Genomic DNA, 23,741 nt, shown 5'->3' with positions numbered 1-23,741 from the left:
CCATCCCCTCGTACTCTACGGATTTATGGACAGCCCTGCAGGATTCATGGTGTCATTTGCCTCCAGGACTACTTCAGACATTAGTCTAGTTCATGCTACGCCGTGTTGCAGCAGCTCTGTGTGGTCGAGGGGGCCGTACACGATGTTAGGCAGGGATACCAGTTTCTTTGGCCCTTCGTTGTAAATACGCATGAAAAAGTGGATTTTTTTAAAATCTGTAATTTGTAATCTTTTTTTCTTAATAAGGGCTGGAGGTAATTAGCTTCAATTATTCATGAAGCACAATCTACGTGGATGAGCAATATTAAAGGTTTAAAATTTGAATCAACGATTATGAGTACAACTAAAAATATCTCTCGTTCAAGATTTTGTAAATGGCGTCTGTTTTCAGAATGAGATTTTCACTCTACAGCGGAGTGTGCGCTGATATGAAACTTCCTGGCAGATTAAAACTGCGTGCCCGACCGAGACTCGAACTCGGGACCTTTGCCTTTCGCGGGCAAGTGCTCTACCAACTGAGCTACCGAAGCACGACTCACGCCCGGTACTCACAGCTATACTTCTGCCAGTACCTCGTCTCCTACCTTCCAAACTTTACAGAAGCTCTCCTGCGAACCTAGCAGAACTAGCACTCCTGAAAGAAAGGATATTGCGGAGACATGGCTTAGCCACAGCCTGGGGGATGTTTCCAGAATGAGATTTTCACTCTGCAGCGGAGTGTGCGCTGATATGAAACTTCCTGGCAGATTAAAACTGCGTGCCCGACCGAGACTCGAACTCGGGACCTTTGCCTTTCGCGGGCAAGTGCTCTACCATCTGAGCTACCGAAGCACGACTCACGCCCGCTACTCACAGCTTTACTTCTGCCAGTACCTCGTCTCCTACCTTCCAAATTTTACAGAAGCTCTCCTGCGAACCTAGCAGAACTAGCACTCCTGAAAGAAAGGATATTGCGGAGACATGGCTTAGCCACAGCCTGGGGGATGTTTCCAGAATGAGATTTTCGCTCTGCAGCGGAGTGTGCGCTGATATGAAACTTCCTGGCAGATTAAAACTGCGTTCCCGACCGAGACTCGAACTCGGGACCTTTGCCTTTCGCGGGCAAGTGCTCTACCAACTGAGCTACCGAAGCACGACTCACGCCCTGTACTCACAGCTTTACTTCTGCCAGTATCTGCTGTGAGTACCGGGCGTGAGTCGTGCTTCGGTAGCTCAGTTGGTAGAGCACTTGCCCGCGAAAGGCAAAGGTCCCGAGTTCGAGTCACGGTCGGGCACGCAGTTTTAATCTGCCAGGAAGTTTCATATCGGCGTTTGTTTTGTTTTGTTGAAATGGTCCTGAATTAGTGTCGTCGTTGTTCGGTTTACCCCCAGTCCATATTCTTTATTCATGACACTGTGAAGGTCGTGCACTTCTTTCCCAGTTTCAATTAGGATAGCAAGACAATCAGCGAATCCTCTCAAGCCACAGCGTGTTCTCACTAGAGCGCAAGTCGTCGTCAGTTTCACTGAGGGGAGCGGAATCTTAACAGTGACACCCCTGAATATGTCCCATTCCTGAATCTTTCTTTTATTACCGTCATTGCCTCTTCGATGTATGGATTGAGCTGTTGGGATGAAAGTTTTTATTCTTGCATTATATCCTTTCTAATGCGAACACTTCGTTCTTTGTCTTAAGGTCTAATTTTCCTGTAGGTTGAACCATACATTTTGTGTTACGAGTATTTCCGCACAGTTTACACCAATCGCTCTCAGAATGTCACGCACTTTGCACTATTTCACGTTGTTCAACTCCATTTTCTAGATTTAAAAGTCTTCTGAAAGGTCTTGATTTTTGAAGAGTCTCACTTCCATTGTCAAGCACACCGTCGTAACTACCTGTCTGATGCATTTATCTTTCATACCTTTCACAAACCCAGCCTGCTATAAACGTAAGAATGTATTTGCGTACGTTAGAAAGTCACGTTACTGCCCGCTACAACTCATCGAAAACATCACATCGTATTACTTCATCACTCTGGATTTATTTCCGATGGGCTGTCTTAGATGTCTTACCACAAATTTCGATAACTAGTTAGAACTGGTCAGATACGTAACAACAAGCGGGGTGTGGTCATTGGTCTCGCTCCGGTAGGACTGCTGTCTCCCTGTAACCTGTTGGTTGCGTCTCTGTTTTACGTTACGATGGTCAACGTCTGGGGGCGTGTCCGCGTGTCACGCTGTATCGTGGCCGAGTATGCATTAAGCGAGAGGCGGCAATTCCGGTATAACTAGTCGCCGTTAATCGTATATAAGAGCTGCGGCAGCCGCCACCAACACACTCACGTACACACATCTGCTCAGGAAACTTCTTCCCCTCGTTGCGGAGCCCAACACACGCCAGCTCACCATGAAGACCGCCATTGTAAGTATACACTGTCGGATAAGTGATTTTGTTGCGAAGCTGGAAATCGTCGCAATAAAATATAGACCTATACCATGGAGGCTACAAAAGCACATAGTTTCAACGTCACGTCTGTAACGTTCTAAAGTGAGTCTTTGGGAAGAGTGGTCAGTATTAAGGGATACGATACGAGCGATCATTCGAGGCACGAAATCTAGTAAATACAGGCCTTAAAACCCATAGCTCAAGATGTACGAGCGCTCCATCTTGGATATTCTTCTGCTGCAAGCTCTTTGCTTTGCGTATATTGCGAGCATGTAATATAAACCAAACCAAGACACAAATTTCCGGTAAACAGGGGCTCTAAAGTGGATACGAGCACTCATTCAGCAGAGAAGACGTGTTTCAAAGTGTCAGAGATGAACAAATATGAACAAATGTTCGTAACTCTTGACGTAAGCGTTTTAGGGCCCATGTTTACTACATTTGTTTGTTTCGAATGATCGTTATCGTCGTTTATATGAATATTGATCACTACTTCTGCGACATTGTATATTCGTCTAGAGTACGGTGAGTGGTGAGGGTACATCGTATCAATATTTCTGGTATTGAGCGATAGAGAAACAGAGTCTTGAGATATATTATGGTTGTAGACTAATGATCTTATTCGAATACTCCTTTGTTTTCCTGAAATTATGTCGTGCCTTCACGAGGTGTAAGTATGTCATCTGGATTTGGCAACGTTACTGATAGAGGGTTAATAGACGGCCCTCGTATAAGTACCCCTTTTCCCCGGCATGAAATTTCTGTACCCTATCTGACTGTGTCTATGTGACGATGTGAGAATGTATTCGAAATTCTTGTGAATCGTTTAACTGAGGCGAGACGTGGGAACAAGCGTGGTATTCGGCTAGACGGTTGTGGAAAACCACCTGAAAACCAAATCCAGGCTGCCTGGCACAATTGTCGACGCGTCTTCCCAAATAGCGATGTGGTTAAACTTCGAATAGGGGTTTTTCACTAGAACAATGTCGTCCAAGGATTTCCCTCTGCATAGCTGGTTTCTTTGATTTCAGTCTGGAGTCACAAAAAATGTCTCCGGACTGTAGAGTTCGGCACTTCCGGACCACTTTCAGATCTGATTAAAAGAGACAAAGTTTTATACAGTGTGAACCAGGAGGGATAGGCAATATTCAGACATATGACAGGAACGACGATTGGGAGCAAATAAGATTTGCAAACATAGACTCCAAAAAGGAAAACCTTAAAAGCTATGAGAACTTCGTCTTTGAAACTGCGAAACAAGTCTCTTCTACTGCAAGCTCTTCGCGTTCCATTTTTTGAAAGGCGTTCTTTCTTTCTTTTAGGTCATGCATCATCTGATTCTCTTGATGCAGCCCGATACGTTTTTCTCTCCTGTCCATCTCCTCATTACAGAATACCACTGGCAACCTACGTCCTCAATTATTTGCTGGATATATTCCAATCTCTGTCCTCCCTTACAGTTTTTACCGTCTACAGTTCCCCCTAGTACCAGTGATGCCTGATGCCTTCTTCTTCTTTCCAGTGTTTTCCACACTTGTCTTCCTTCTCCGATTCCACGGAGAACCACCTCATCCCTTCTTGTTAGTCCACCCGATTTTCAGCGTCCATCTGCTGCAACATATTCCTTCAATTCTCTTCTGTTGAAGTTTCCCCATTGTCCACGATTCACTACCACACAATGTTGTGCTCCAAACGCACATTCTCAGAAATTTCTTGCTCAATTTACGACCTGTGTTTGACACCAATAAATCTATCTTGGCCAGGAGACAGCTGGTCGTATGGACCAAATCAAGAAACAAATGCCCAGTAAACATCGGCCGTAAAATGTGTAGTTTAAGAGCTCTGAGCATTTGCTCATGTTCTCTACTGTGGAACTCCTCTCTGCTGCTTAATAAGTGCCATTAGGCCTTAAGGTACACATCTTAGCATCGAATGATGGTTCCTATCCCTGACCACCTGCGAGTTCCTTTATTATGCCATGATATTAACGATTGTCAGTGTAAGGCCACTTTGACTTAATTATGTTTTGTGACCATGTAGGTCTACTGGGTCAGTGTTTTACACCGCGTATAACGTAACCTGTGATAGTATTTCAGTATACGTTCTCGGACCATTTCTGTTGGAATTTCGCATGGGACATTTGAACCTGCTGAGATGTTGCAAGCGCATCTCTGGATTCGTTCGATGTCTCCTGCCATGCCAACTTGATACGTACTCCAAGTTGTAGAACTGGTCACGGTAACGTCTTGTAAGCGTTTTCCTTTACAAATGTACTACTCTTTCCCCAATTCTAATTCATGCAACAAATCTGAGCCCTCCATTTCGGCATCACTAACACTGATTTCACGTGTCTGTCCTGTATGACATCGCTCTCTCCTTTGTTGAGTACTTCATTCTGGTTTGATGCAGTATTATACAGAAGTGGGATCAAGTTGTAGTTTAAAAAAGTAACAGATGAGTACGATAAGGGTAGAATTTGAAGAAGTGATTAAAACTTTATGCCATGGTCGGGACTTGAAGCTGTGTCTCCTGCTTACTAGACAGATGTGCAAATCCCAGCCTTGGCACAAATACTAATTCATTACATTCATTAATTCATTCAGCTTTCATCCCTATCGAAGATAAAGCTGAGACTGAATATGTTTCCAGGAAAAGTAGTTGCATTAGATTAACCGATGAGTCTTTCATCAGTAAGAAGTTTCCGTGCCATAGTAAGTAATTTTATGGGCTGTGAAAGTGCAATCGGTTTTAAAGAACTAGAAACCTATTGCTAATTACCTAGAATTCTGTTGACTGAATAGAAAGGACGGAGATGGTTTACAGACGGAGAGTCCGTCTGGATATGTGCCAACTGAAGTACCACACTACATAACACACTCCCAACAGCTCAAAGACTGAATCCGTCCTTGTGACAACAAATCGAGCATTGTTGGTCGATCAACTTGGCAGGCATATGTCCGACACAACAAGAAAGAAAGCTATTGGATAGTCGCTCCTTCAACTTTAATAGTCAGGCATGCTTTTTCTGGCTCAGTGAAAGACTTTCTTTCGATGTAAATCAACGCACTTAAAATTATCTTCCTTTTCCCAGACTATCACGTGTCCTCAGTGGGTCGGCATGTTAATTTACGGATTTGGCAATGTTAGTGGTAGAGACTGGTTGGATGCCGTTACTGTCACCACCCCTTCTTCTCTCCCTCCGAACAGGCCTTGAAAAGCCCAACGGCACCGACCGACCGCCGTGTCGTCCTCATTCGATAAGCGTCCTGGATGTGGATATGGAGTGGCATGTATTCAGCACAACGCTCTCCCGGCCGTTGTCAGTTTTCGTGATCGAAGCAGTTACTTCCCAGTCGAGTAGCTCCTCTGTTTGCCTAACAAGGGCTGAGTGCATCCCGCTTACCAACAGCACTCTGCATATCCGGACGCTCATCAATGCAACTGCTAGCCAAGACCGACAGCGAACTTCGTTTATCTGGCGGGAACATGTGTTATCACTGCTGCAAAGTTGTTAGTTCCATCCCTTCTTCCCTGCAATGTAATTTGCGTTCCCCATCTCTTTGTGCCTAGTATTGTCCGATATTAGAGGGTGAAAACGTTTTCGAAGTTTTTGCGGATAGTGTAACAGACAGGACATGGACACCAGCCTCGTATTCAACTAGACGGAGGAGGGGAAACTGCCTAAAAGCTACATACAAGATGACCAGAAGATCACTCCTCTTCATTAACCCGCCGGGGGGATTTGATCTAGGGTCGGTGAGCCTCCGCGAATCCCGGAAGCGGCATGCTAACGCGCTCAGATATCCGACTGTGTGCTCATTTCAAATGATGACAGGGCGAAATTGGTGGAAGCTAAAATAATTCCGTGAGTTCATTTCATTCATTACAATCGGCCATTTTCGGAAGACAATAACGCCGTCATTAATTATTTAAATATTAGAACACCCCACCGGTTACGCTTTGTCATGCGTAGCACGAGCCGTTGCTGTAAACTGTCCCGTTTTCAAGAGGAACTGTTTGTACTATGAGGTAAATATGAATGTTTTGACTTTTTTCCACCACAATCTTAGAAAATAGTACTTCGTGTGTTCTTATTCCTTCACAGCGTAAAGATTCGCACATATGCTAACCACGACTCCGTTTTTTTACATGAAATTAAATATGAGTATGTATACACTCTTTTAAAAGTATGACTAATACGTGAGTCACGGTTAAACATACATTCATATCGAATGTAATAACATGAGAGGTAGTTTAGATACTCCGTATGTGCATCTTATCAGAGATGGATGTGGGACTCAGCTGTTCGATACAGGCTATCAAATTAAACACCTTTCACCCCTCTAGTTTCCAAAACTATTTTATCAGAACCGAGTCGGAATGTTGCTCCACGTCGCTCAGGGGCCTGAAGATGGAGTAGTAAAACGCAGAAACTGGTAGCCAAACAAAATAATTTTGGAAACTGGATGGTTGAGAAGTGTTTAATTTGACATCTTGTATTTGAGAGCGTTTTTGGCGATATATTTCTGCATGTATGGCAACACAGGATATACCTCGATACATGTACCATTAGTGGTGCGACAGACTTCTAATCTGTATTCCACTTCTGTCGAAGTGTTCTGCAGCATTGCAGGTGTAACATTTGCGGTAGTTGCACGTATACGATGACGCAGATTTGGTAAGTAGGAAATTGGTCATCTGCTGCATTTGACGCTTTACGAACCAAACAGAAGAAAATTAAGTAGCGTAATGTCTGGCCTTCAAGGGGAGCCAAGCAGTCCATGTACTACCTTTCCCCATGCAGAGATCTCGGAACTCATGATCCAAGGAATCCCTCAAAATGTTCACTAAACTGGATGGTGGGTCATCTTGTTGAAAGACAAGATGGCGCACCACGTCACGAAGAAGTTGCGACACAGCATACAGCTCTAACGTGTACGTTGCATTAACTATAGGCTCTACGAAGAAGAATGTGCCTATCACCCTGTCCTTCAACATTCTACACCACACTTTCACTTTCGGACAGTCATGTTCGCATCCTGACACTGGATGCCGGGAGGGAGTGAGGGTTGGTTGTGCGCGTTTACCGTACCGGAATTGTGGAATGTAGCCTCGTCCGAGATACAGACGAAATCCAGGAATGCCTCGCTTTGATCCATTTATGACACAATTGTCTCCTTCCTATCCTCAAGCTTGATTTTGAGCTGCAGTTTATACGTCCGTAGGAGCAAACCCTTGTCGATGGCATCATGTACGTTCGAACGAGGTAACTGTAACAGCCTACTTGCTTGTCGGATTGACACACAAGCGATGGTCCACTGGAAGGAAACGCGGATTAATTTGACAGTAGCCTCTGGAACTGCGTACTTAGCACGGTGGCCCGACATCGAAAGAAAATTCGCTGTTTGCCAAAGTCGCTCGTCCCATTTCTTGGTTGTTACGCGAGTGAGAACGTCGTGAATTGGTCGCAGTCGCTACTCACGCCAAAAAAGAAGTTATACCTGTATAACAGACTTTGACACCGGGACAGAAACCGCACAGAACACCGGGAGAGAAATCACCTTCTGCTGTGGAGTACACAGGGCTACTGACACGCTTTTAGGCGCATGCGCACATGGTAACAAATGCTGCGAACGAACACAAAAAAATTTGAGTTATTGTACTTGTACAAGCAAACGACCAGAAAATAACTTACGTCTCAAGTTATTACATTTCATAGTATTACACTACTGGCCATTAAAATTGCTACACCACGAAGATGACGTGCTAATGACGCGAAATTTAACAGACAGGAAGAAGATGCTGTGATATGCAAATGATTAGCTTTTCAGAGCATTCACACAATGTTGACGCCGGTGGCGACACCTACAACGTGCTGACATGAGGAAAGTTTCCAACCTCGTATAAGGAGGAGCTCTGCGTAACATCACGCTGCCGACTTTGGTAAAGGTCCGATCCTAGCCTATCGCGATTGCTGTTTGTCGTATCGCGACATTGCTGCTCGCGTTGGTCGATGTCCAATGACTGTTAGCAGAATATCGAATCGGTGGGTCCAGGAGGGTAATACGCAACGCAGTGCTGGATCCCAACGACTTCGTATCACAAGCAGTCGAGATGACAGGCATCTTATCCGCATGGCTCTAACGGATCGTGCAGCCACGTCTCGGTCCCTGAGTCAACAGATAGGGACGTTTGCAAGACAACAACCATCCGCACGAACAGTTCGACCACGTTTGCAGCAGCAGCAGCTCGGAGACCGTGGCTGCGGTTACCCTTGCCGCTGCACCACAGACAAGAGCGCCTGCGATGGTGTAGTCAGTGACGAACGTGGGTGCACGAATGGCAAAACGTCATTTTTTCGGATGAATCCAGGTTCTGTGTACAGCATCATGATCGTCGTATCCGTGTTTGGCGACATCGCGGTGAACACACATTGCAAACGTGTATTCGTCATCGCCATCCTGGCGTATCACCCGGCGTGATTGTATGGGGTGCCATTGGTTACACGTCTCGGTCACCTCTTGTTCGCAATAACGGCACTTTGAACAGTGGACGTTACATTTCAGATGTGTTACGACCCGTGGCTCTACCCTTCATTCGATCCCTGCGAAACCCTACATTTCATTAGGATAATGCAGGTCCTGTACGGGTCTTTCTGGATACAGAAAATGTTCGACTGCTGCCCTAGCCAGCACATTCGCCAGATCTCTCACCAATTGAAAACATCTGGTCAATGGCGAGAGAGCAACTGGCTCCTCACAATACGACAGTCACTACTATTGATGAACTGTGGTATCGTGTTGAAGCTGCATGGGCAGCTGTACCTGTACACGCCATCGCAGCTCTGTTTGACTCAATGTCCACGCGTATCAAGTCCGCTATTACGGCCAGAGGTGGTTGTTCTAGGTACTGATTTCTCTGGATCTATGTACCCAAATTGCGTGAAAATGCAATCGCATGTCAGTTCTGGTATAATATATTTATCCAATGAATATATTTATCCAATGAATACCCGTTTATCACCTGCATTTCTTATTGGTGAAGCAATTTTAATGGCCAGTAGTGTACATGTCAAATCCGGACACACTGTATTCAGTATGGTTGGCTTATTTCATACTATTACATGTTAAACCCTGACACCCTGTATTTAGTATGGTTGGCTTATGTAGGCGTAGATATTGGTAAAATACTGGACACGTGTAGGTGATTTATCTGAAACGTTGTATCACAGAGGAAATTAATCGGATTATTTTTTGATGATTATTTTCCAAAGCTGAACTGGTTTACAATGTGAGACCATTACGGAGTGAATTCGGAGGGCACTCCTCCAACGTTATTTCAGAGGAGACAGTCGTTAATGGCGTCACTGCTTTTTTCTTCTTGTTATTACATCTCGCAACATTTTTTTTTTCAGGTCATCCTGTTCGCTGTAGCCGCCTGCGTGCTGGCCGCTGAAAACAAGGAGGCGACCGCTGAGAAGAAGCAGGAGAAGAGGGGACTCCTGGGTCTGGGATACGGCGGATACGAGTACGGCGCAGCCATCGCCGCTCCCGCAGCGGTGAGTATTCACTGTGCGTTTTCCACTTCCTTCTCAGTATCTGACAAGACCACAGTATAGGCAGCGGCAGTGTAGTTCATTCCAGATAAACAGTAGCACTACTGCACAGGCAAATGAGGTCAGATAATGATGATTTAAAGCCGGCAGTGCTAAAAGTATCAGTGGTTTGGTATTGGAATACAGACTTTCTAAGCGTACTTCGTACATGACCTCTTCTCGGGTTGCAGAAAACCTTGTAGACATGACAACCACGCTTGTGAGTAATTATCATTGGGATTCAGTGACTGCTTTAGTTGTGTTCCGTACTATCAGATACGAACCGATACCGTGTCACTGAAAAACGCCCAGTAAACCTTTAAAAAGGGGTACGTCAATCAATGAGAATCAGTCGGACGTAGAGATTCGAGTGCATAATAGTCAGTATTTCACAGTGCGCTTTGATGCCACGTGTTGCGGGAATGCGGGTAGACTATAGTTGTAGCTCCACCAACCATTTTGGACTGGGATCCATACGCCCAACTGATATTGATTCGTTGACGTAACGCCACTTAGTAGTTCATTACTTTGATCTGAAAATGAAAGTTGGCGTCCCCATTCCAGGCCAATTAGTTCTTATGAAGTAGCCACATATCACTCGAGGATGTGGTTTTCGGTACCACAAAACCGATTGTAATCTGATAATAAAAAGATTAAATACAGATAAAGGGAAGTATTGTCAGAAGTGTAGTGGTTTTGGGTTGTCACAACGTATCGACAAGGATTGTACTCTTCATTTTCAGGCGAGGAGTTTTAAAGATGAAGGGTAAGAAATTTTTCGAAACGTTTCTACAAGACTACACGACACCTTGACTCGGCTGACAGGCAGAAAGGATTTCACCAGTTAGCGGAATGAGAATACAATCGTCCGGTATATGAAAATGTGATCAGATTCCAGTCCAACAAAGATATCCAGTTTCGAGTCATTACACGGCGGGTTAGCACCTCCAGTTCTTTCCCACAATGTCGCATAGCTTGCTACAATAATGGTTAATCAATGCCCTGTTACAATTCGTAAAGGTAGACCACAATGTAAAAGAAAGAGCTTTAATTCCTTCAAGCTTAAGTGAAACCAGCACTTCAACATCCCTAGCATCGTAAGTTATCAACTGGAAGGCATTAAAGTATTTTGACTGAGTTGTTATGATGATACATTTCTACCTTACGAAACAGTAACCATTCGTTCACATTTTACTGAAATAAATTTACTATCTTCCTGATGCAAAGATACTAGAAGTATTAAACAAGTAATTAATGGGGACAGACTATCTACATATCTAATTTGAGATACTGATACAAATGTGCTACCGCAGTTCCATGCATAAGCTATTTTTTGAGAAAATTAGAACATTTCTCGTGGAAAATATTAGCGGTTGCGATAAAATATTTCAACATTGAATCAGAAACAGTTGAATCCAATAAAACATTTATTGACGATGGTAACTAGTTTCCATCCTGCATGCTTTACATGGTCTGAAGATGGCCACATATTCAATCGAACCCGTTACCACTGCCAATAAATATTTCATTGCGGTCAATACTATTTTTTAATTCAATTTTAAAACGTTTCCATGGAATTATTACCGATCCTCGGCTGTATTAAGCCAGTCTTGTGGAGTACTTAAGGGTACATATTCCCTCTAGCTCAGTCTGTTCCTACGCCAACCCACAGGGCGTGGGCATTACTGGGCGACCTTCAGCCAACTCACAGGTAAGCGCTGATGATACAGCTAACTCGTCAAGTAGCATTGTTACATGTATTCAGCGCATGCGCTAAACACATGGCAAACGCTCCCTACGTGCTCTCGGGCGGTACAGAAAAGTCGCACAGCCTCCACCCCAAGTACCTGACCTATTTTTGAAATGAAACTTCTTATATCTCATATCGCTCACTGCTGTAACTGTTCTGGGACGTGCTTTCCCTGTTCGTAAAAAGGGTGGTGCTCATTCTGCAAGTGCTCCTTAAATGGAGTAACTGGAATCTGCTCTCCTTCTCTGGACACAAAAATGCTCTCTCAGCTACAGATTTTGTATACAAGTCCGGTAACTGACTCCGTTATATAAGGCTCCACAGTGGTTAGACAGCATACTTTGTGTGTAATCACCAAAACATTTTCTGCAGATAGTTTTGTCAGTATTTCACGGTCTGCCAAATTTCAGAGTTTTAAAATACGGTCATGCCATACTCAACGCCCACTCATCTCAACACCCTGACAAGCAATATAAAACACCTAGAAAGATAGGAGGAAACAAAAAGAATCTTCACTGGTTGAGGGGGTGTTACGTTATTTCAGTGATTACAAAATCGATTCAAAATCATAAAGAAGTCGACGGTAAAGTCCACTTATCGGTATGGCTTTGCAAACCCTGTAGCCAAGATGTAGGCACTGATTATGTTGGGAACACTAGCGGTTTCGATAAAATACTGTAAAACAGAATTAGGAAGAGGTAAACACAATAAAATATTTATACACAGTGGTAACTACACTCCTGGAAATTGAAATAAGAACACCATGAATTCATTGTCCCAGGAAGGGGAAACTTTATTGACACATTCCTGGGGTCAGATACATCACATGATCACACTGACAGAACCACAGGCACATAGACACAGGCAACAGAGCATGCACAATGTCGGCACTAGTACAGTGTATATCCACCTTTCGCAGCAATGCAGGCTGCTATTCTCCCATGGAGACGATCGTAGAGATGCTGGATGTAGTCCTGTGGAACGGCTTGCCATGCCATTTCCACCTGGCGCCTCAGTTGGACCAGCGTTCGTGCTGGACGTGCAGACAGCGTGAGACGACGCTTCATCCAGTCCCAAACATGCTCAATGGGGGACAGATCCGGAGATCTTGCTGGCCAGGGTAGTTGACGTACACCTTCTAGAGCACGTTGGGTGGCACGGGATACATGCGGACGTGCATTGTCCTGTTGGAACAGCAAGTTCCCTTGCCGGTCTAGGAATGGTAGAACGATGGGTTCGATGACGGTTTGGATGTACCGTGCACTATTCAGTGTGCCCTCGACGATCACCAGTGGTGTACGGCCAGTGTAGGAGATCGCTCGCCACACCATGATGCCGGGTGTTGGCCCTGTGTGCCTCGGTCGTATGAAGTCCTGATTGTGACGCTCACCTGCACGGCGCCAAACACGCATACGACCATCATTGGCACCAAGGCAGAAGCGACTCTCATCGCTGAAGACGACACGTCTCCATTCGTCCCTCCATTCACGCCTGTCGCGACACCACTGGAGGCGGGCTGCACGATGTTGGGGCGTGAGCGGAAGACGGCCTAACGGTGTGCGGGACCGTAGCCCAGCTTCATGGAGACGGTTGCGAATGGTCCTCGCCGATACCTCAGGAGCAACAGTGTCCCTAATTTGCTGGGAAGTGGCGGTGCGGTCCCCTACGGCACTGCGTATGATCCTACGGTCTTGGCGTGCATCTGTGCGTCGCTGCGGTCCGGTCACAGGTCGACGGGCACGTGCACCTTCCGCCGACCACTGGCGACAACATCGATGTACTGTGGAGACCTCACGCCCCACGTGTTGAGCAATTCGGCGGTACGTCCACCCGGCCTCCCGCATGCCCACTATACGCCCTCGCTCAAAGTCCGTGAACTGCACATACGGTTCACGTCCACGCTGTCGCGGCATGCTACCAGTGTTAAAGACTGCGATGGAGCTCCGTATGCCACGACAAACTGGCTGACACTGACGGCGGCGGCGCACAAATGCTGCGCAGCTAGCGCCATTCGACGGCCAACACCGTGGTTCCTGGTGTGTCCGCTGTGCCGTGCGTGTGATCATTGCTTGTACAGCCCTCTCGCAATGTCCGGAGCAAGTATGGTGGGTCTGACACACCGGTGTCAATGTGTTCTTTTTTCCATTTCCAGGAGTGTAGTTTCGGGCATAATGTGAGCTTCTTCGTACTTTATACACCATGATGGCAGGCGGTGGAGATGAGTCGAGCAGGTGTCAGTGTTCCACAAGTCTCTAGCCAATATGTGTGCACTAACTACTTCGGGAATGATCTCAAAAAGGTGCAGTATCCTCTCCAGGGGCAAGGTGACCCACAGCCCGTGTAACTCGCCCTTGATACGCTGCATACTGATACTGAGGTGGAGCTGATGTGCAACCAGGGACAAACCAGGAGATTTAAGGTCATGACAGTACTTAAACATCATACAAAGTTCATGAGGAATGTGGTGTGTGAACAAGCATAGCTCAATGATAAACGGCACAACAACATTGGAGCATGAGAAGTAACCCATAAGAACGGGGGATGTCCGTGATGTACCACTGTGCTCTCAGGAGTTTCTTCAGTCACTGGCAGCTGTGATACGGAGTCATACCTGAAAACTCCCCATACCATGATATACCGAGTAACACTGATGTCAATCTCTGAAATATCTGAAGAATCTAAACTCTCTCCACTCGCCGGAGACGGCTATACAGGACAGCGCGGAAGCGCTGTTCATTGCTGAATGCAACGCGAAGCCGTTCATCATCCTTGCTTGACAGTAACAGCATCACTCCAAACGTACCAGGTCTTGTGATAATGGCGGTCCACGTATGAGGCGGAAAATTACCAGCCAGTTTGCTGCTGATCCCAAACCAATGGCTCAGGATGACACAAAATGTTGCACGTTCTCCATTGCTTGTTATCGGATGTCAGGCGCTGATGTGAAGGGATTTCGGTGTGGTTGGTGCTCAATGAGGAGACCCTCTCCTGTTACGGTCAGATGTATTGGTCAGATGTATCGGCCAGATGCTTGGCAACGAGTATGTTTGCCTTCACGTTGCTATGCAGTACAACATCGGGCCGCTGTCACAGCCTACTGCCTAACAAATCTGGATATTCAATCAGCTGGCCAAAGGAGCCCATAGTGAGAATCCTTTGAAACTGACTCTTTTTGGTAACGCTGTCTTACACGGGTATCTGTCTCCATTGTGTCCTTCAAAGTGGTCACTCTGATACGCTTCACACTCGTTGTATGTCCTATGAGACCAGATGATAACACTAAACATTTACAACATCTATACATTCTAATGGCTTTTGTGACCCTCACTAAGAATTACAACTGTAATTCTTTACATATAATTTTAAACCAAGAGCCACCACAAGCTAAAACACTTATACGTAATTTACAGGAGACTGAAGCACTAAAACAGACTGAAACCTCGTTAATCCACGATAGCTCTATTATTTGAGGTCCTTGTAGACTCAGACTGTCAGTTTCGCAACATTTGTAGTTTCCTATTCTGGTGCATCCCGGTATAAAAATTTTCAATACTATTTAGCAGTGAATAAGTAATTACGTAATCAGGATCAATTATTCGTGGATTGACAAATTCAAAAAAATATATGAAATTGGACATACTGGTAAAACCATGTCGAATTTCGTATGATTTTCAAATCAGTCAATCCACAAACAAAATATTTCCACTATATGATTACTTACTTGCTATGTTAATAGTATTAGTAATTTTTATACAGATATGCACCATAAGATACAGTCAGAGTCTACGAGAGTTTCAATAAATACAGCTGTAGTGCATTAACGAGCTTTTATTCAGCTTCTCCTTCAACAGTTTTGCCCTTTTTAACAACAGAATTTTACCGTTTGAAAGCTGTATAAGATATGTCTAACCATTTATATACGCACTGGTGGTATGTATCTGTACAGAGTGACACTGTCATTCGACCACGTCTTGTACGTGCTTCACCTTTGTGCAGGCAGTGAATTTTCAAATTACGGAAATGAGGTGTATACTCTATTAAAATTCTTAAGTCTGTCAGTTGAAGATAAGGTGCTGAACCAAGGAGCGGAACGAAAATGATTCTAGCAGATTTGTGGTGTTTATGTATAACAAAATGTCAGGTACTAAGTGATACACACTTGAGTGTCTTTAGCTCATAACCTTACTTCATATAATACTTCAGTTAAACGTCAATTGGCTAATAAACATACTTCTGCTAACACGAAAATGTAGCTTGCCATTTACCTGCTGGATACGAGACACACCAAAAACACGTTACTCTTGTGCAAAGCGATGACTTAATTTGACATTCAAACACAGATCTCGCTTCTGTGAACTCTCGAATTTGTGTTAACATTTATTGGGAAGTAAAGTACACATAAGCCTCAGGCTTTTTAATGAGCTCCTTCAATAAACGGATCCATCACACCTTGCATGTCGTGATTCACACAGATCGCATAATTTTCATTACATTACATCCCACATTGATTTCACAACTGCAGATATTACATGTCATCAAAATTCCCCACCTCAGGCGTATAACGCCATAACAAGGTTTTGTAATTGATATCCAGTTAGTTACAACAGTCTTATTAAACGTTAAATATTTCATGAACATTTATAGCAGGAATATTTTAGTGGTAGAAAGATCGTCTACACCCAAAACTTACTTTATTTACAAAATACCACATGTGGTAGGTAAATCAAGCCATATCATGTCATAAACAGCTTTATGGACCATATGTTCTTATACTGTGTTGGGCCGTCAAGAAAACATGTAGAGCTGCATTAGGCGCACCAAATACTAACATATATGAGATTTCAATCGCCTGAATATGGGCGGTGATACTCAATAAGGTGACTTACATTTATACCTTCAGGTCTATGAAATTTCATTTGTTTCATGGATCCACCAATAAAATTTCTGTCTATTGTTAATTAATGAAATTAACACGTCAGATATTATCATGTTTCATTGCGATGTACCCTTTTCTAAATTACTTGACGGGTAACGTCTTTGCTGCTGTCCTGTATCAGATTACATCTCTGTCTTTCCTGCAGGTTGGCTACGCCGCTGCCCCCGCCATTGCTGCCGCCCCCGCTGTCAGCTACGCCGCCCCCGCCATTGCTGCCGCCCCCGCTATCAGCTATGCCGCCCCAGCCATCGCTGCTGCTCCTGCAGTCAGCTACGCCGCCCCTGCCATTGCTGCGGCTCCTGCAGTTAGCTACGCTGCCCCCGCGATCAGCTACGCCGCCCCCGCAATCGCCGGAGTAGCAGCTGCTCCGGCAATTTCCTACGCCGCCCCATCCATCGCCGCTGCTCCAGCCATCTCGTACGCTGCTGCTCCAGCCCTTAGCTACGCGAGGTAACAATTTTCTCTCAGTTACACTGACTTCCAGCTTTATTGTCAAAAACCAAACATACAAATTCACAATCATATTAGGGAATAAGCATATTAGACTCAGATAATACAACACGTTGTGTATGACTTCGTACACAGCGGTGAGGATAGGTGGGCTGTCGAATGGTGTGGTAACTCTTGTCATAGTAAAGCTGTACAGGAGCAGAAATGATTAGTGAGCAGGCCAACACAGTAGACTGAAGATTTACTAGCTTGAGGTGTGGCTCAGCGGGCGTGCATTATTGGGTTCACCGGATCCCGCACTATCGCTGTCAGCATCTGATGGAAACTTGCAGTTCCGCGGCCAGATGTAACGCCCATGGAGTGGTATCGATAGGTGATACCGCAAACGCATACATTGTATTTACAGGGTGTTTCAAAAATGACCGGTATATTTGAAACGGCAATAAAAACTAAACGAGCAGCGATAGAAATACACCGTTTGTTGCAATATGCTTGGGACATCAGTACATTTTGAGGCAGACAAACTTTCGAAATTACGGTAGTTGCAATTTTCAACAACAGATGGCGCTGCGGTCTATAGTACGATATTTTCCACATATCCACCATGCGTAGCAATAATATGGCGTAGTCTCTGAATGAAATTACCCGAAACCTTTGACAACGTGTCTGGCGGAATGGCTTCGCATGCAGATGAGATGTACTGCTTCAGCTGTTCAATTGTTTCTGGACTCCCATCGCCACAGTATTCTACCACAGCGCTAGGTGTCCGCTTGATCAAAATATAAGTTATACTACTTTCTGGTAGTGATAATTATTACTTTATCAGTACTACTCGTACATCTGTAAAGGCAGAGATGTTTTTTCAGTACACTACTACTTGTAATGCCACTTCATAATCAACTCTGCCACTAGCTAACAGGTATTATCGGTTCTTGAATATAAGCTAATTTGTAGAACAAGTGTATAGTGAGATAGGTTGTAGGCACTACCTAAAGTATTGCACTATGTTATTGGGCACTTGTTGAATAGCAAGCTACACATCTCCGCTGTTAACTGCACACACAGCAAACTGTAAATAAAAATATTTCTTTGTTTTCTGCAGTCACTGTAGACCGCAAAGTTTTAGCTGAAATTGATTCCTTTGTTTTATACCTCCAAATATTAAATCTGAATTGATAGTAAGATTTCGAAGGTCCTTTAAGGGGTCTCTGCAAGACGTGTCTATTTGTTCCACTCAGTATTAATATTGTTCTATACTACTAAATACACGCATAATTATCTTCTTGAGTAAGATAACAGGGGGTGAAAATAGGGAGAGGAAAGAAAGTCCGGAAACATTGCCTTTAGGTCCAATTAAAAAGGATTTGACTCATAGTTTTTCTTTTAATGTATGACCAGTTCAGCAATTAGCAGTTCAAATTGCTTGGAACTGCATAACAGTTGTCGCAGGGAGGTTGAATTTGTTTGCCATGAACTAGACATAAATCTGTTCAGCTACCATCGTCTCAGAGTCTAGTCAGGACGAACCTTGATTAGTAATGCTCCTGTCGTCACCAGACATTCTCATACTATAGCCGCTTTCTCAAAAGCTTTTCAAGAGACAAAGGAGTGAAATCAGTTATTACGGGACGCACTTACACCCAGTTTTAGAATTTTCTTGGAATAAACAACGAGGCATTAGCTGATTCCAAATGCTTGAGTTCATGGGAATTCCCATGCTATCTGCCAAATGATCGGTAAGTAAGTTACGGAATGAAACTAAACGGGAAAGACAAGAGAGGTGGAACTCGATGTGTTTCGCAAATCTTATGACAGGCTTCTAGGGGTTGTAGTGGGGATAATACTTTGGCAGGGAAACCATGTTAGGAAATGATCCAGTTTGGATACGAAATATGTTTGAAAATCAGATAACTGCCAAGACTCCAGCTTCACGATACGCAAGCAAACTGAGATGTGGGCACTGTCGTCATTGCCTGTTGTAATTATGACATCACACAGCACTTTTCTTCCGAGTACAGTAACGACTAAGAGAAAACGGTAGCATCGCTACGGGGACTGTTGAGTGTGGTGCTCCACGAAGCAGTCTCGGCTTTCAAGAGGACGACCTTCGTCATATAGAGGGGAACCCGACGATGAAACTCGAACCACTGCCCATGGCAGAGGATCCTGTACAGAACACGGGTAAGAGTTCACTCTCTCCGCTGTGTGAGTACTGTGAAGAGCCAGTTTGAAAGTGATCCGAACTTCAAACTTATTTTACAATCAAAAGAAAAGTTTTCAGACATGCGTTCTTTATCGAAACTTTGTCTAAGAAATTCCCTCCAGAACCACTACAAGGCTGCAATATCAATTGTAAAACTCCGTGTGGATTCTGTATTTGTGACAACTTGTGCCTCTGAGTTTGAACCTTATTAACTGAATTCCTCAACAACATCAGATACAAACAAAACTAACACAGCAAGAGCTAAATAAGATATAGACCATAGTTCATATGGCGAGGTAGATATTATGGAGTCAGCAACATAGCAAGGACAAATACGTGTAATTTGTGACGTCAGCGGTCATCCTCCTCTGTTACAGGTACGCTTCTTCCCTGAGCTATGGTGCCTATGGCGCGTATGGTGCGTCCTACTCCAGATACGCCCTGCACTAAACGGAACCCCATCTATACATCAGGTAACTCAGCAATACCCTCATGCCTTCTCAAAATAACTGCACCTTCCTACCTTTTTTCCTTGAAGTGTCTAACATTACAGAGTAGTTGCCATGTTTCAGGGAGTGATGTGTCAACTATGTACCTTGAAAATTATCCACTGCGTTTCCATAAGAGCGTGCAAAAATTTAACAGGACGTAGAGGCTGATCCACTGAAGACATTTTAAATAGTTGCAGTTAATTGCAAATGCCATCATTCACAGAATGAACGTACCATTCGTACTGTATCTTATAAAACGTGCAGAACTGACGGCCATCAACCTCAGCACAACTCAATGGCTGCATGACATTGGTGAAGAAGACACCCTGACAAATATCTCCTTTGTGTTTCGAATCACGTCACAGGTAATGATCGAAAAAGACGAAATGAATTAAAATTTGTGAGTACACCACTGCAGTACGATGGTCGACTGGTCGACATTCCTGTACGAACTACATAATGTGAGTGCCCCCCCCCCCCCCACCCCAATAAAAACTTCAATTAATTTTTCCCTGCATATTGTCACTACTGCCAGGGCTCTCCGATATTGGCAAGCGCCCCAGCATTCGTCTGCCTCGATCATTATCGTAGATAATAAAAAGAGACTTAAATGTCTCAGGGAAACCTTTAATTATAAGATCTATGAGATCACCAATGGTACAATGAAGTCCCATTACGTCCAACGCTGGGGTGCTTGCCAGTATCGGAGAGCCCTGGCAGTAGTGACAATATGTAAGGGAAAAGGAATTTGAAGTTTGCGTTGGGGAGGGCATTTAGCTTCGGTGGTTCGTGCAGCAATGTTGATCATCGTATTGCGGTAGTCTAATGATTAGCGTTCGTCCTTACGAAGCATGAAAACCCGCTTTCGAGTCCCACCACAGCACAAATTTTAATTCATTTCGTCTGCTTCGATCATTATCGTAGATAATAAAGAGACTTAAATGTCTCAGGGAAACGTTTAATTATAACATCACAGGTAGTTACAATTTAGGCAACCAATTCCACCATCTCTGTATCCACTGGTGTCTCATACTCAAGTGACATTATGTATCACCATAGGAAATACTAAAGGAGATTCAGTTAAGGCCCTAGCACCCCATGGAATAGGACCTCCCAACATGGCAATCAGGAAATACAGCACTGAGATGTTTGCGTACACCCACAGTGAACTGGCGCGGTGCACCGTCATGCTGTATCCACACCCTCTCACGAACACCCAGAGGTACGTTCTCCAGCAACTGAGGCAGAACTGTTTGCACAAAACTCAAGTAGAAGTGGCCATTCAGACGGGCAAGTAGATTTCCTAGCAATCAGGCTCGTCCTCTTTGTTTCCTTGAATGAAGTAGAGAATGTACACGTCAATAAACAGAACAGTACATGTGGCCGGCCGCTGTGGCCGAGCGGTCCTAGGCGCTTGAGTCCGGAACCGCGCTGCTGCTACAGTCGCAGGTTCGAATCCTACCTCGGGCGTGGATGTATGTGATGTCCTTAGGCTAGTTAGGTGTAAGTAGTTCTAAGTATGACCTCAGATGTTAAGTCCTATATTGCTTAGAGCCATTTGAACCATTTGAAGAACAGTACGTGTAAACTTGTACGCATGTTAGCCGTAAATAAGATGGAAAACGGTAACGCTAGAGAAAACGGTAAGCAAGTTCACTTCCATATCTCCTTAAGCTGCCTTCTCATACCTTAGGTTCCCTACCTCAAACTGTTCAGTGGAACATTCTCTATGTCCCGTAAAATTTTTGCACGCTCTTACGCAAACACCCTGCGTAAATTGGTGATTTATCAGTATCCATCAGTACTACACAGTTACGTAATGTAGAGTTTTATACAGCTTCTGGCTTGCGTAAATAGCTAAACAGTGTGTCATGTTGTTACCTCACTTCTAAGTAGCAGAACTGTTTCATTCGATAAAATAAACGATGAGGAAACCATACATATATTCCTCTGAAGTAATTTTAGGAAAACTGGGGACTGGATGCGTACTCAGTTTGAACCAAATACACTTCAATAACGTTAACAATTTCGTGGCTCTGTCGTATTTTGCTGGCTACGATAAACGTAATATACTAAGTCATTAGAGCATTTGTAACATTTGCTTCGATTTTTTTCTCTTGGTGAGGAATGATCTATGAAGACTTATTGGTGGACTCAAGGCTTTGGATAAGTATGTAAGCTTAGTAGATGGTTCCGTTGGTAGGGCGATGCTTGCGTAACACATGTTTCATCCTGAGGTCAACTGCTTTAGAATGGTGACAGTATTTGGTATATGAAATCATATTACATGTCCCACTGTAGTGCTGTCGGAATAAAGTCACAGGCAACCAATCAAAATAATGTGATTTTTAAGCTAAAAGTGAGGATTACCTGCTACCGCGAAATGTTCCGAATAGTTTCAGCAATTAAAACCGAGGCTGAGACGCTTTCAAAAGGTGTAATGTTAATACTGAACTATACGTATCAGTACCTTCATTTAGCATGATTGTTTTTTGTTTTCAGGTTGGCGGCACTAAATTGCGGAGTGCAGCATTTTCTACGATTGTTACCAAAACGCAGGACGTGCTCAAATACTCTCATGTGACAAATACCCTTATAGTTAAATAAATTTTTTCAAACAAATGAAGCTGTTGTTTCCCCTTATTAAATACAGCAGTGCCCAATAAATGTCATCTTTCATCAGAAAATCTGACACGAGCTACATCTGAAACATTAAAAAGGATAATGGGGAAAAAGGCAGAATTTTCATCTTATACGCTACATCTTAGTCAACAATAGAAGTCTTCACCTCATTTTATTCGAAATGACTTTCAACCCTTGGCGTATTCGCATCTTTTAGAATTCTACATGCATAGAAAATAGTAATATCATAGGAATTACCTGTGGAAACAACGGAATGGACGGGGATGCAATTGTGAAACGGAAAAGTTAACACCGTAGTAATGTCGGAGGAAAGGATACGTGACGAAATTCTTCCAAGTGTTTATATTTACCCTTTTTCTAAAAAATGATATGAAAAAAAATGTAAGTGTTGTACGAATGTGTTGTAAATGTATATTTTCCGTTGTGTGCTTGCTACGCCGAGAGAGAACAATATCTGTTTAAAATCAGAGGAAGATACAGTTGAACAAAAGTGGCAAGAGAGTGAGAAAACTGAATGAAAATGAGAGTATGATCACTGAGGTACCAACAGTTATGGAACAACGTAAAAATGTGTACAACAGTGCAGAAAAAAACCTTGTCATTGCAAGTGATTAAACTTGCTGAAATTCACCAAGGGATTTTGGGAGTATAGATGGTTTGATATGGGTACTTTTCAGGTAAGCTGTTTGATTCTAGCCATTTTGCCTCCCAAGAGCGTAATTAATTATTTCATTGTATGTTCACTCAAAATCAAGGACGCCACGACATCTTGTCAAACTCAATGGACGCTGCGATTGCAATTTCACTCGTCGTCTACATACGTCACGACCTCGGAGAGACTTCTTTGCACATATCTTTGGGAATCGAGAGACACTGTCATTGAAAGTGAAGTAAACAGTTAGGTATGCATAGCAAGAGAGAACACGCAATTTAATGGCACTCTTCTCTTATGTAGCCAAAACTAAACTTTTTACTTAGAAGGATACTCTACAGTTCCCAGTGTAGCGTAAGTCCTTCTCTTCCTTTGTTTCGTGGTCCCTAATTCCGATGTTAACTTTTTTGCTAATCTTATTTGTGCTATTCCATATTACATGGGCTTAGTCCAGTTCGCTGTTAAACATTACGTTCTTGATTTCGTTCAACAGACTCTGCAATTGTTACTCGCCCATACAGATAGAAGCAATGTCATTTGTAAATCTTGTCATTGATACCATTTTACCCTGAATTTTAACCCCACTCTTGTACGTTT

At 43.8% G+C, this 23,741-nt stretch overlaps 1 protein-coding gene and 2 non-coding genes across 3 annotated transcripts; 1 reads left to right on the top strand and 2 right to left on the bottom strand.

The window, feature by feature from the left end:
* Positions 1 to 453: 453 nt before the first annotated feature.
* On the bottom strand, positions 454 to 530 carry Trnas-cga (transfer RNA serine (anticodon CGA)). Its single transcript has one exon. It is a non-coding gene; the product is annotated as a tRNA-Ser (tRNA).
* A 525-nt stretch (positions 531 to 1,055) lies between these two features.
* On the bottom strand, positions 1,056 to 1,132 carry Trnas-cga (transfer RNA serine (anticodon CGA)). Its single transcript has one exon. It is a non-coding gene; the product is annotated as a tRNA-Ser (tRNA).
* A 1,189-nt stretch (positions 1,133 to 2,321) lies between these two features.
* Positions 2,322 to 22,448, top strand: LOC126425152 (cuticle protein 16.5-like). The gene is made up of 5 exons (XM_050088103.1): positions 2,322 to 2,401; positions 9,840 to 9,983; positions 16,851 to 17,155; positions 19,736 to 19,831; positions 22,352 to 22,448. The coding sequence occupies exons 1-4, from the start codon at positions 2,387 to 2,389 to the stop codon at positions 19,806 to 19,808; spliced, it is 537 nt and encodes a 178-aa protein (XP_049944060.1). The 5' UTR covers positions 2,322 to 2,386; the 3' UTR covers positions 19,809 to 19,831; positions 22,352 to 22,448.
* Positions 22,449 to 23,741: the final 1,293 nt, after the last annotated feature.

The sequence above is a fragment of the Schistocerca serialis genome, chromosome 10, assembly GCF_023864345.2.
Source record: "Schistocerca serialis cubense isolate TAMUIC-IGC-003099 chromosome 10, iqSchSeri2.2, whole genome shotgun sequence".
NCBI lineage: Eukaryota > Metazoa > Arthropoda > Insecta > Orthoptera > Acrididae > Schistocerca > Schistocerca serialis.
The sequence above is the reverse complement of the archived record's forward strand: the minus strand, read 5'-3'. Positions and strand labels throughout refer to the sequence as shown.